Genomic DNA, 12,789 nt, shown 5'->3' on the forward strand with positions numbered 1-12,789 from the left:
CCCCAGATAGTTGCACATATGAATGTAAACCAAATTCTGAACATACTAGCAGGGACTTCAAGGGTCATCCACTCTCAAAACTCCAATGAGGTGGACAGTTGAGCATGGTGTTACTCAAGTCAAGAAAAGAGCCTTTTGGAAGGAAGGACTGGTCGCTTTGTCAAGTGTTTGCTGTCAAATGTAGGCTGGACTGAGACCACTGGTTTTGAAATAAGGAGCTTGTGACTTAGAGCAGTTTTAGTGAGGGTAGAATGCAGGTAGTGGGTGAAATGCAGAGCCAGTGAGTGTAGACAACCTTCAAAAGTTTGGTTCTAAAGGGGAGGGAGAAAGGAGGTGGTGGCTGGAAGAGGGGTAAGGATGTGACGTGCAGTTTATTTATATTTGTTTTGTTCATTCTGAGGAGACTTAAGTCAATTTTAGTGTTGGTGGGAAGGATTTAGTAGGAAGTAAGAGTTTGAAGATAGAGGAGAAAGAGGTGAAAGTAGATGGTGTCGGGTAAATCTTTGGGGAGGTTAGAGTGGAGGAATTCCAGAGCACAGTGAACAGAAAGGGTTAGGACAGTTTTCTGGTGTGATATCAAGTAAGGAGGAAAGCATTGGCCCGTGCCAGGCCTCTGGTGGGCACCTTTCAAACACATTCGATCCCTTAATCCTCACACTAACCCTGTAAGTTAGGTAAAAATTCCCCCTTTCTGGGTGAGGGACTAAGACTTACAGAGGTAAATCACTTGGCTACGAATGGCACAGCTGGTAAATGGGCAAACCGGGGTTCTGAGCAGACCTGACCCCGAGCTTCCTCCTTCAGCCACTATGTTTATTCTTGGGCAGTGAGTCACAATAAAAGGCTGTGGGGCTTAGTGAGCTTATTTGGCGTTATGTTTTCAAAGCTGTGGTTTACGCCTTTGAGGATGAGTGTAGTTGCTTCCCGTTACCTCCATAGTCAAACTTTCATTTACTCAACACATGTTCAAGTGCCTATTGTATACAAAGTACAAACCTTTTTACTCTCAAGGTACGCGCAGCCCTTTCCTCTCACGTCTGAAATGTACTTGCCCTGTCTTCTTCCCCTCCTCAAGCTTCTTGCCTACCCTTTAGACCGTCTGCAGCACAGCATTTGATAGTTTGCTTTGTGTGTGTACATCAAAAGCTGCTTCTAACTTGAGAAACGATATAGTCTGGAACTAGTTGTCTAACAAGAATGCCTGGTTTGTAAACTGGCTCTGCCAGTTACCAGCTATGTGCGAGCTGCTTCACTCATCTGTGTCTTAGTTTTCTCATCTGTAAAATGGACATAATAGGACATAACTTAGGAAGAGTTATTGGGAGCATTAGGTGAGACATGTAAAATGCTTAAAAAGGTGACTGGCACATATTAAGCTCTAGGTAAGTATTAGCTGCTATTATTCTTACTTTTATTTGATTATTTCTATTATTGCTTTAATCGTAAAGCCTTTTCAAAAACAATGACCGTTTCTCCTCAATGCCTTGTAAATGATTTAAAAAGACTCAAATAAGGGGATTTTTTCCTTATCTTCTTCCCTTTTCATCGGATCTGTTTTTGTCTTTCACCGTTTTCTTTGCATTTTACCCACTGAGTTACTGGGAAGTGGAAACCTGAGGTAGGAATTGTCACTAGATTTTTACAGGTGTGGGATGTGATAGGTGACATGGAGGGGGGAATTGTTTGAATTGGTTCATTTGAAGCTGAACTCTGATGTGAATTTTCATTCTCTCTTGCCTCCTAGTCTCAATGATTTTACATGCTGGGAATTCTCAAGACTATGAACTAGCACTGAGGGCTTATGGTCTAAACATGGCTGGGCCATTTCACACACAGTATCTATTTCATTCTGAGGAAGTTTCTGTAGAATACTGGCTCTTATTTGTTTCATTTAATAACATGTAAAAAGACAGAATCTATAGTTTTGAGAAGTAAAAATGTATTTTGTCATTTGCTTTTTGCAGGAAATTCATTGTCAGAGCACACCCCTCAAAAAACATCAAGTTGTTTCAAATATTCCATCACTTCCAGTAACGGAAAAGGTGACAAAAAATCAGACACCAGCAAAACCTTCCAGTACAGAACCCACAGGTCGGTGTTTTCTATTTCTGCTTCACTTAAAATGAAGCTTTCAGTCTCCCATAGTTTTGGGAACTGGATTGCAAATCAGAAATGGTGCTATAGTGTAAAAAGGCAGATTCATTTCTTCATTTCCACTCACTTATTCATTTCTAGCTATGCAATGTGCTTCTTCCTTAGTTCTCTTTCCAGAGTGAGAAATCATACTCTTGATGAGAGTGTAAATTACTACAACTTTTCTGGAGAAAAATTCAGTAATATCTATTGAATTGTAAGGTGTTCATGCTCTTTAATTCAGCTGTTCTGTAATTGTAAGTTGAATTCTTGAACTAGTGTGCAGAGATGTACTACTGTGTACAAAGAGGTTAATTGTAGCACCATTTTTAACGATAAGATTTAAATGACCTAAGTGCCCACTAGTGGAAGACTGTATAAGTAAATTATGCTAAATCCATGTAATCAATTATTTGTAGCTGCTTAAAAGAATAAGATAACTCTGTTTGTAATGACATTTAATATATTATAGACACTTATAATTTTTAAAAATTTTTAAAATCGTAGTAAAAAGCACATTACTGAAATTGAGCCTTCTTAACAGTGTTTAAGTGCGCAGTTCAGCAGTGTCAAGTATATTCACATTGTTGTGGAACAGAGCTCCAGACTTTTTCATCTTGCAAAAACTGAAACTCTATACATATCCACAACAACTTCCCATTTTCCCCTCTCCTCAGCCCCTGGTAATCGCCATTCTCTTTTCTATTTCTATGAATTTGAGTAATTTAGGTACCTCATACAGTATTTGTCTTTTTGAGACTAGTTTATTTAATTTAGCATAATGTCCTCAAGGTTCATTTGTATTGCAGCATGTGGCAGAATTTTCTTCCTTTTTAAGGCCGAATGATATTCCATTGTACATATATGCCACGTTTTGTTTATCCGTTAGCTGTCATTGGACACATGGGTTCCTTCCACCTCCTGGCTATAGTGAATAGAGCTGCTATGAACACGGGTGTGCAAATATCTCTTTGAGACCCTACTTTCAATTCTTTTGGGCATATACCTGGAAGTGGGTGGGATTGCTGGATTACATAATAGTTCTATTTTAATATTTTAAGGAACCATCATACTGTTTTCCACAATGGTCTCAACATTTTACAATCTCATCAACCGGGCATAAAGGCTCCAGATCTTCACATCCTTGCCACTACTTGTTGTTTTCTGTTGTTTTGATAGTAGCCATCCTAATAGGTGTGAGGTGATGGATCGTTGTGCCTGCATTTCTGCTATGATTAGTGATGCTGAGCATCTTTTCATTTGCTTGTTGGCTGTTTGTATATTATCTTTGGAGAAATGTCTATTCAAGTCCCTTTATCTGATTTTTCATCAGGTTTTTTGAAATTATTGTTGAGTTGTTGGATTTCTTTATGTATTCTGAATGTTAATCCCTTATCATATACATGATTTGTAAGTATTTTCTCTGTGTCCTTTGATGCACAAAACTTTTTAAGTTTGATGTAGTGCCATTTGTCTGTTTTTGCTTTTATTGCCTGTGCTTTGGTATCACACCCCAGAAATCATTGCCCAGTCCTTTGTCATGAAGCCTTTTCTCTCTGTTTGCTTCTAGGAGTTTTGAGTTTAACATTAGGCCTTTAATCCATTTTGAGTTAATTTTTCTATAAGGTGTAAGATAAGGGTCCAACTTCATTCCTTTGAATGTGGATATCTAGTTTTTCCAACATTGTTTGTTGAAGAGACTGTTTTTCTCCGGGAATCATCTTGACAGCCTTGTCCAAGATCGTTTAACTTTATGTGTGAGGTTTTATTTGTGGGCTCTCTATTCTATTCCATTGGTCTGTATGTTTGTCTTTATGCTAGTATCATACTGTTTGATTACTATGGCTTTGTTATATGTTTTGAAATTAGGAAATGTTGGTCTTCTAACTTTGTTCTTTTTCAAAATTATTTTGGATATTCATGGTCCCTTGAAGTTCAATATGAATTTTAGGATAGGCTTTTCTGTGTCTCCATAAATGCCTTTGGGATTTTGATAGGAATTGCATTGAATCTGCAGATTGCTTGGGGTAGTAGGGACATCTTAATAGTAAGTCTTTCAATACATGAACATGGGATATTTTTCCATCTATTTGTGTCTTCCATCAATGTTTGTAGCATACAGTGTACAAGTCTGTCACCTTCTTGTTTAGGTTTATTCCTAAGCATTTTATTCTTTTTGATAGTATTGTAAATATAATTGTTTTCTTAATTTCCTTTTCAGATTGTTTATCGTTAGTGTATAGAAATGCACCTGATATTTGTGTGTTGATTTTTGTATCTTGCATTGTTGCTGAATTTGTTTACTAGTGCTAACAGTTTGTGTGTGTGTGTGTGTGTGTACTCTGTCATGTCATCTGTGAACAAAGATCATTTTACTTCTTTAAAAATTTGGATCATTTTTATTTGTTTTTCTTGCCTATTGCTATGACTAGGACTTCCAAAGCTTAGTTGAAGAGAAGGGGTGAGAATGGGTATCCTCGTCCTATTCCTGATCTTAGAGGAGAAGCTTCCAGTCTTTCACACTGAAGATAATGTTAGCTGTGGACTTTTCATGTATGTGGTAGTTTTTATGTTGTGGTAGTTTCCATCTATTGTTAGTTTATTAAGTGTTTTTAGCCATACATTTTTTTAAATAGTGAGAAAAATTGCAGAACAGGATGTAAATATAATCTCCTTCTGATAAAATAAAAGGCTATGCACATAGGTATACACAGGGGGGAAATTGGAAGAACACACTATAACCTGGTAATATTGATGTCCCTTTCTCTTGGTGTAGATGAAGAGAGAGATGGAAAAGTTAAGAGAGGATAGGTGTTTTGGGGACTTCTCTATACATTTTTAGATTTGAAATGCAGTTTTATAGTCAGAAAAAAGATACATAAAATTCCTTAACCAAAAAAATTCTAGGTTCTTATATGTATTAACATGGTTTTTCTTAAAAATTTTTTAGGTGTCACTGAATGTGAAATGATGAAGTCTAGCCCTTTGAAAATAACATTGTTTTTAGAAGAGGAAAAGTCTTTAAAAGTAACATCAGACCCAAAGGTTGAGCAGCAGACAGGTTGGTTTTTATTCTTTATTTTTTATTAACACTGGACACATTATAAGAAATAATATATTGGGAGAAGCACATGTTCAAATATACAGTGTTCTGTACTTCTAAATGGCCTGCGATTTTGTAATACTCTTTTTTTTTTTTTTTTAACTAAGAAATCCTCTAGCTTCCACAGAGATACAATACTGTTAACAGTTATCTTTAGGTCACAGACCTCTGTGAAAATCTGATTAAGGTTATCACTCAACTTTCACAGGGAAAGGAAACGTACTGCCCTTTCACGCCTGGCATGTCCTGTTAGAAGAATTAGTGGTCCTTGAAGTTGTTTGTGAATATTGCCCTAGGGGATGTTAATATTTTCCTATTATTGACTGCCTTGTGAAAGGGCAGCTCCAACAATAGAAAAGGAGTTATTTGAAAGAACACTTTTCAAGGTGTGAAGCTTTTGGCTGTTACCGGGCAGTTTGAGTTCTTAGTTTATATATTTTCGTACACTCAAAGCTTTTGATAGTTTCTACTTTTGATAGTTTCCACTTTTATTGCTTAGAAAATGTTACTGGAACTTTGAAAATTAGTTTATTTGTTTACTTATGGTTTAGGAGGTGCTTTTTCTTATGGCTTTTTTTCCTGTTTAGTTAGTGAGCATATGAATAGTAGATCTTCTCTGCTATCCCTTTAATCTTTGAAGGGCTGGATCACAGTATTCACTTATTGAAATATTTTTCAGAAGTGGTACGTGAGATTGAGATGAGCGTGGATGATGATCATGATATCAATAGTTCAAAAGTAATTAATGACATCTTCAGTGATGTCCTAGAGGAAGGTGAACTAGATGTGGAAAAGAGCCAGGAGGAGATGGATCAAGCAGAAGCAGAAAGCAACGAAGAACAGGAAGATGGGCTGAATATCTCCTCAATGTCTTTACTTGCTCCGTTAGCACAGACTGTGGGTGTGGTAAGTCCAGAGGTAAGAAAAGACTAAATGTAAACAGCCCGAGGATGTAAAAAAACCAAGTAGTTTTGGGGTCCCCTTTTGTTTTATTTGGTACATGGGAATATATACTGTAGCCAGGGGGATTTAGCAAACCTGACGTTAATTCTCTTAAAAGTGAGCTTAAGACTCTTCAGTGGCTCCCTGTTGACCTTAGATAAAATCCTAACTGTAGCATGCCTAAAAAGGCCAGATGTTTGGGCTCAAATCCTGGCTCTGCCATTTACTGAGGTTTGCTGGTCAAGTTGTGTAATTTCTTTGCTACAGTTCCCTCATCTGTTAAGTGAGGTTAAAAATAGTACCTCCATCATGGGTACATAATATACATATTAGTAAATTAGTATTTAGCACCAGACAGTTAACTTAACATTTTTATTAAGAGCTAACTATATTACTAGTTATTACTCTAAATTGAATAACTGCAGCTTTGTTTGGAAATTGATTTAATTAGAAATATTTTTTTAAAGGGTTATGTGTAGGTTTTAGCTGTCTTTCCACTTTCATTTATTCATTTACTTTTTATTTTAGTGTGTCTTATTTTTATGATGAATCAGTTGACTTATGGGATATTTATTTCCTGATAATAGAGAAGAATTCATTCATTCCTCAGAATTATTATTTAGAATCAATGTCATCCATAAACTCTAATGTCTGATGTGCTTCCCTGCAGAGTTTAGTTTCCTCACCTAGATTGGAATTGAAAGACACTAGCACAAGTGATCAGAGTCCAAAACCAGGAAAATTCCAGAGAACCCGTGTCCCTCGGGCTGAGTCTGGTGACAGCATTGGTTCTGAGGATCGTGACCTTCTGTATAGGTAAGAACGTTTTGTGAAGGTATTCAGTCACTAAGGGTCATGGTTTAGATTGTCGTGACAAGCTGTGTTATTTACAGTTATAATGTTATTAATAATTAACCCATATAAAACTTGGGAATAACTTTTTTCAACATCTCTTTCATCCAATGGCATTTTCCGTTCTGGTGATGTATTCTGCCAATACGTTTCAATATCAAATTCTGAAATGTTCTGTAAAGGATAGTGCTTAGTGTGTTGCTGGCTTTCTAATAATGTTTAACTTATTTCCTGAAGCATTGATGCATATAGATCACAAAGAATCAAAGAAGTAGACCGTCCTTCAATAAAGCAGGTGATTGTTCGGAAGGAAGATGTTACTTCAAAATTGGAGGGGAAAAAGAATGCCGAAGAAAACAATTCCTTTCCTCGTCAAGTGAATATCAAACAGAAAATGCAGGTATGTAGTGCTGTGGAAAGGGAATTTGGAATGTTTCCTTCATGCGACTGAGTCCTTGAGGACAAGGGCTCATCTTTATTCATCTCTGTACCCTGAGTGACTAGAACAGTGTCTGACACCTAGGAGCTTAGTAATTGCTCTTGAATTCAGTTTAATTTGAAAAACGTCCCCCTTGTTCGAAAGGTTGGAAGAAGCTTGTTTGATATTGTTGGATTATTTATTTTTAAACATGAGTTTGTCGTGAGTGTCCTTAAAGTATAACTATAAATTAGATGATGATGATAAAATGTGAAATTTATTTTGCTCTTAGACGTTCTTTTTTTTTAAGATTTTATTGGGGAAGGGGAACAGGACTTTATTGAAGAACAGTGTGTACTTCCAGGACTTTTTTTTTTTTCCCCCAAGTCAAGTTGTCCTTTCAATCTTAGTTGTGGAGGGTACCGTTCAGCTTCAAGTTGTTGTCCTTTCAGTCTTAGTTGTGGAGGGTGCAGCTCAGCTCCAGGTCCAGTTGCCATTGCTAGTTGCAGGGGGCGAAGCCCACCATCCCTTGTGGGACTCGAGGAATTGAGCTGGCAACCTTGTGGTTGAGAGGACACGCTCCAACCAACTGATCCATCTGGGAGCTCAGCGGCAGCTCAGCTCAAGGTTCCGTGTTCAATTTTAGTTGCGGGGGGTGCTGCCCACCATCCCTTGCGGGACTCAAGGAGTTGAACTGGCAACCTTATGGTTGAGAGCCCACTGGCCCATGTGGGAATCGAACCGGCAGCCTTCGGAGTTAGGAGCACGGAGCTCCAACTGCCTGAGCCACCGGGCCAGCCCCTAATTAGACGTTCTTTTATGCTAAGGAAAACATTTGAAAAATAATAACATACATGTAGTTTAGATAAAATGAATCAGATAGTCTCTAAATTTCTACTTTGTTGAACATAGCTCCAGTTGTAATTTTAATAAGTATGAGTTGAAATCTTTTCATAAGGAAGAATATTTATGGTGTAATGTTTTTGGTGCATAGTCTAGAAACTTGAGCAGTGAAATTGTAACATTTTGGCTTCACTGTCTAGAAATTTTGGAAATTATCCAATAGGATTAGTTACAGCTAGAGTTTAAGTGAAAATGGTGATTAAAGATGATTTTTTCCTTCTTCTCATTGGTTTCACCAGGAACTCAATAATGAAATAAATTTGCAACAGACAGTGATTTATCAAGCTAGCCAGGCTCTTAACTGCTGTGTTGATGAAGAGCATGGGAAAGGGTCATTAGAAGAAGCTGAGGCAGAAAGACTTCTCCTAATTGCAAGTATGTGTGACACACCTGATAGAATTCCAATGCAATGTCAAACTCATTTTATCTAGTATATTCAGAAATCTCTAATTTAGAGAAAGGGCCTTTTCTGTTAGTCTGTTTCGATTGCTCTATTTTTTTGTTTCTTATAAGGTTTGTGAAAACTCTACATGTTAAATAAGATGTAGTTTGCATGAAGGGGTAAAAGAAGCTGGAATGCATATGAAGGAAGGTAGTCGTAAAGAGTGTACTACAAATGAATATATATTTATATACAACACACACTCTATCGCTCTACCTAGCTATTGACATGTAGCCAAAAAAGAGTAATGTGAATTTTACTGTGTGTGCATGTATGATGATGGATGACAGAGCATGTTAGGGTGGAGAGATTATACCACGTAACAGAACTGACCAAAAGTTGAAGCATTAAATTATGAGGACTTGGTAAACGGATGAGCAATTAAGCTTTTCCCCAACTATTAACTCTGAACACCTGTTTATATAAAGAAATTTACTGATTTCATCTTTGGTCTTATGTACAATTGTCACATCAGTACATTTTCTGGAATTGATCTCATTTAGAATCAGTTGCAATTTTAATATTTGAAAGATTAACTTGCATATTTTTATGTAGCTGAGAAGAGAATGCTTTTGATTGATGACCTGAATAAGCTGAAGAATGAAGGGCCTCAGAGGAAGAATAAGGCTGGGTCCATATCCCAAAGTGAATTTGTCCCATCCAAAGGATCAGTGACTTTGTCAGAAATCCGCTTGCCTCTGAAAGCAGATTTTGTCTGCAGTACAGTTCAGAAGCCAGGTATGGTGGTTTTGATTTGCATCACTTCTAGATCATATATTAAATTATGAACCTGACCTAGATTAGAATTGTTCAAATGGAAACAAGTAAGCGTGCGTAAAGATGCAAAGCTTGTATATTGGGCCTTTTGTTCCTTTTGTGCAGATACGTGGATAAAAAATAACCAAGGGGAAATTTTATATATGGGCTTATAATCCACACCTAATAGGCACGACTGTAACTGAAAGTAGGGTTAAACATCATTATGAACATAAAATATTTTCCTTAGATGAGTTATCCTGACATAGCAAATCACTTTCTTTAACTAATTTTGTTGTGGTAAGTATTATGGCATCTAAAAGAACTTATGTTACTTACTCTATTTTAAATTTAGCCCATTATAGAAACTTGTATAAATCCTGAATTACTGGTTGTGGGAGTGAAGAACACCTCAGTGGAGATGCTTCTATTAACATTTGATTCCCTTTGCCCTTCTAGATTGAATAAGTAAACTTTTCTAAACTACGTATTCTACTAAAAATCATATGTTAGCAAAGTGGGTGAAGGAGAATATGGCACTGGGATCTGAAGACAAGGCAGGGTGATGATAGCAAGCTTAATAAAATGAAAATTTTATTAAATTTTGGAAGAATTTTTTGTTGTTGCTAAGGTTTCTTTAAATTTATGTGTGGAACATTCTCTAAGGGAAAGGAGGGCTGGACATAGGCGAGAAGTGAATTTGAGGTGCTGGGAAAGGAAAGAATGGAGATCTTTAAAAGTTTGAGCATTATGGTAGGAATGAGGTAACGTAAGTTCTAATTCTTGCTGTTGTCCGGTTTTGGTGGGGTGTGGGCAGAAATCTATTCACAACTTAGTATGTACCTAGAGATAGGTAGTTATTTAATGATAAATAGTGAATAAATAGTTCATATTTTCATTAGAATTTATCTCTGAGTAACTTTCACAGAAATACAGTATTTTAATCTCAGTTTTGAAATAACAAACCATAATTTACCCTTTTGAGGTATATGTAATACTATAAGCCAAAGAATTTGGGAGTCAATAGGGGAAATTCAAAGTCAGCAGAAACTGAGGGATGTGGAGTGAAGTTATTTCAATTCACATAATAGGAAGAGAACTTGATGATGCTTATTCCAGAATTATGACTGTCTTCTGTGTCTTACTTATCTTTTTGTGTCTGGAAAGTTGATTTTAGAAATTTTAAAATAAATTTTATGTCAGTCACTTGTAGTATTACTTTATTCCTTTGGTCTTCCGGAATGCTGATTATCTCAATCTGTTTTGCTTGTGCTTAATATGTAATGTGATTTCTTTTTGCAGATGCAGCAAATTACTATTTCTTAATTATACTGAAAGCAGGAGCTGAAAATATGGTAGCCACGCCATTAGCAAGCACTTCAAATTCTCTTAACGGTGATGCTCTGACATTCTCTACTACATTTACTCTGTAAGTAAGTCAGGCTTTTGGTACCTCCAACACATTTTCTCTAATACTTATACAGTCTAAGCATACAGGTGGCATTTTTAATCTTGGAAATGGAGTATGTTTGTTCTTTTTACATGGAGAAATAACTCAGTTTTCAATTTGTTGGTTTAACTTTCATGTTTCTGATGTTTCCCTCCACTGAGTAGCACAATCCGTCCATGTGACTATATGTATTTAATGTTTTGAAGTGTTTTTTTAAAAAAAATATATAAAACATGGACCATAATTTCTTTACCTATGCTTTAAGTCTCATAATATACTTAATATTCAATCTCAATGAAAAGACATTCCTATTTAGTGTCACAGATTTATTTTGAAATGAATCAAAATCCAGTTTGAAAAAAATTACTTTTATTGTTAAAGATTTTGAGTTGTAAAATACTGAAGAAAATATTTGAGTTGTATTATAGGAAAAAATAGACTGTTCTTACCAATTTTTATATTCTTTAGTGGTTTATAACTTTTATCTTTAATTAAAACCCATTGAATTCCTTTACTCGCAGAGTCTTGTAACAATATTTGTGGCATCAATATTTAATGGCGTAACTTGATATTTTTCTTATAGTTTGAATGCTTTATTTTTCCAGGCAAGATGTGTCCAATGACTTTGAAATAAATGTTGAAGTTTATAGCTTGGTAAGAAGTTAAAAGCTTTCTAAAATAACTATTAGCGTATTTTTCTTAAAGATATCAGATTTCAAGCTAATTATGCTTTGGATTTGTGTATAGGTGCAAAAGAAAGACCCCTCAGTCCTTGACAAGAAGAAAAAGGCATACAAATCCAAGGTGAGAACGAAAGAAACCCAGGAAAAATATAATTAGAAAAAAAACAGGTATCAGTTTTAATTTATGTATAGTATTTAGTGACTATCTGGTTTTTCGATCATTTTTATGCCCCAAATTTCAGTTACTGTGTTTAATAGGTGTGAAGACAGAAAGTAAAAGTGGGTGATTGTGATCCTAAGTATAAGTTACTAATACACTCAGGCTCCATAATTCTATTTTCTCTACATTTACTTGACAGCTAACTTTTATTACCTTTTTAAACCTTTCTCAAGCCTTTTCCTCTGAACTCTTATCTCACTGACTCCTCCAAACCAGTACTTCAGAATGACATGGCCAAGGAAGAAAACCCCCAGCATGGTTCACTTCCTTCCCAGTCTTTGCTCTTTTGTTCTTTTCCTAAGTCATCATTTAAAAGAATTTTATTTAGCTTTAGGGAAAAAGGAATGACAGTATAAGTAAAGCCTTAATGAAGGACTCAAGTATAATATATTCATATTTAGGAATGCTTTTCTATGTGGAAGTATCTCAAAGTTGGTTCTCTTTAAGCTCTCAATTATAATGTTTAATAGGAAATATATTAAGTTATCTTTTCTTTTAGGCTATTACTCCAAAACGACTTCTCACATCTATAACCACAGTAAGTAGAATTTGTTAAAAATTTGTTTCCTTCAGAAATCTTCTTACATATGTGATTGTGAATTGGTTAGGCAAAATGTTTTCTGAAATGTAGTTCTTATGGTGTTAAAGAGTTTTGTATTTAATATTTAAATCTTTGTATCAAATAAAGAAAATAACTTATGTTTCTTCTTTACACCTTTTAGAAAAGCACCCTTCATTCTTCAGGTAAGTGGATCTTAAACTATTTGGAACACTAGGATAAGGAAAAGAACTAAGCAATTACATACTTATATGTATAGCCATCTTGATATGCATGTTTACCTTAGTCTCTTTGGAATAATTTCTGTATGGTTTTTAGTAACATACGA

General features: G+C 35.7%; 1 protein-coding gene across 2 annotated transcripts in view; it reads left to right on the forward strand.

The window, feature by feature from the left end:
• Positions 1 to 12,789, forward strand: part of ANLN (anillin, actin binding protein) — a 50,556-nt gene that overhangs the window by 18,624 nt on the left and 19,143 nt on the right. For both annotated transcript variants that reach the window (XM_074341002.1, XM_074341001.1), the window contains exons 8-19: positions 1,965 to 2,091; positions 5,084 to 5,194; positions 5,916 to 6,154; positions 6,849 to 6,994; positions 7,268 to 7,430; positions 8,591 to 8,726; positions 9,349 to 9,531; positions 10,852 to 10,978; positions 11,605 to 11,653; positions 11,747 to 11,803; positions 12,402 to 12,440; positions 12,625 to 12,646. In XM_074341002.1, the coding sequence (XP_074197103.1) occupies positions 1,965 to 2,091; positions 5,084 to 5,194; positions 5,916 to 6,154; positions 6,849 to 6,994; positions 7,268 to 7,430; positions 8,591 to 8,726; positions 9,349 to 9,531; positions 10,852 to 10,978; positions 11,605 to 11,653; positions 11,747 to 11,803; positions 12,402 to 12,440; positions 12,625 to 12,646 (1,399 nt within the window). The remainder of the gene's footprint in view (positions 1 to 1,964; positions 2,092 to 5,083; positions 5,195 to 5,915; positions 6,155 to 6,848; positions 6,995 to 7,267; positions 7,431 to 8,590; positions 8,727 to 9,348; positions 9,532 to 10,851; positions 10,979 to 11,604; positions 11,654 to 11,746; positions 11,804 to 12,401; positions 12,441 to 12,624; positions 12,647 to 12,789) is intronic.

This window comes from Rhinolophus sinicus, linkage group LG09, assembly GCF_036562045.2.
Source record: "Rhinolophus sinicus isolate RSC01 linkage group LG09, ASM3656204v1, whole genome shotgun sequence".
In the NCBI taxonomy this organism is placed as follows: Eukaryota; Metazoa; Chordata; class Mammalia; order Chiroptera; family Rhinolophidae; genus Rhinolophus; species Rhinolophus sinicus.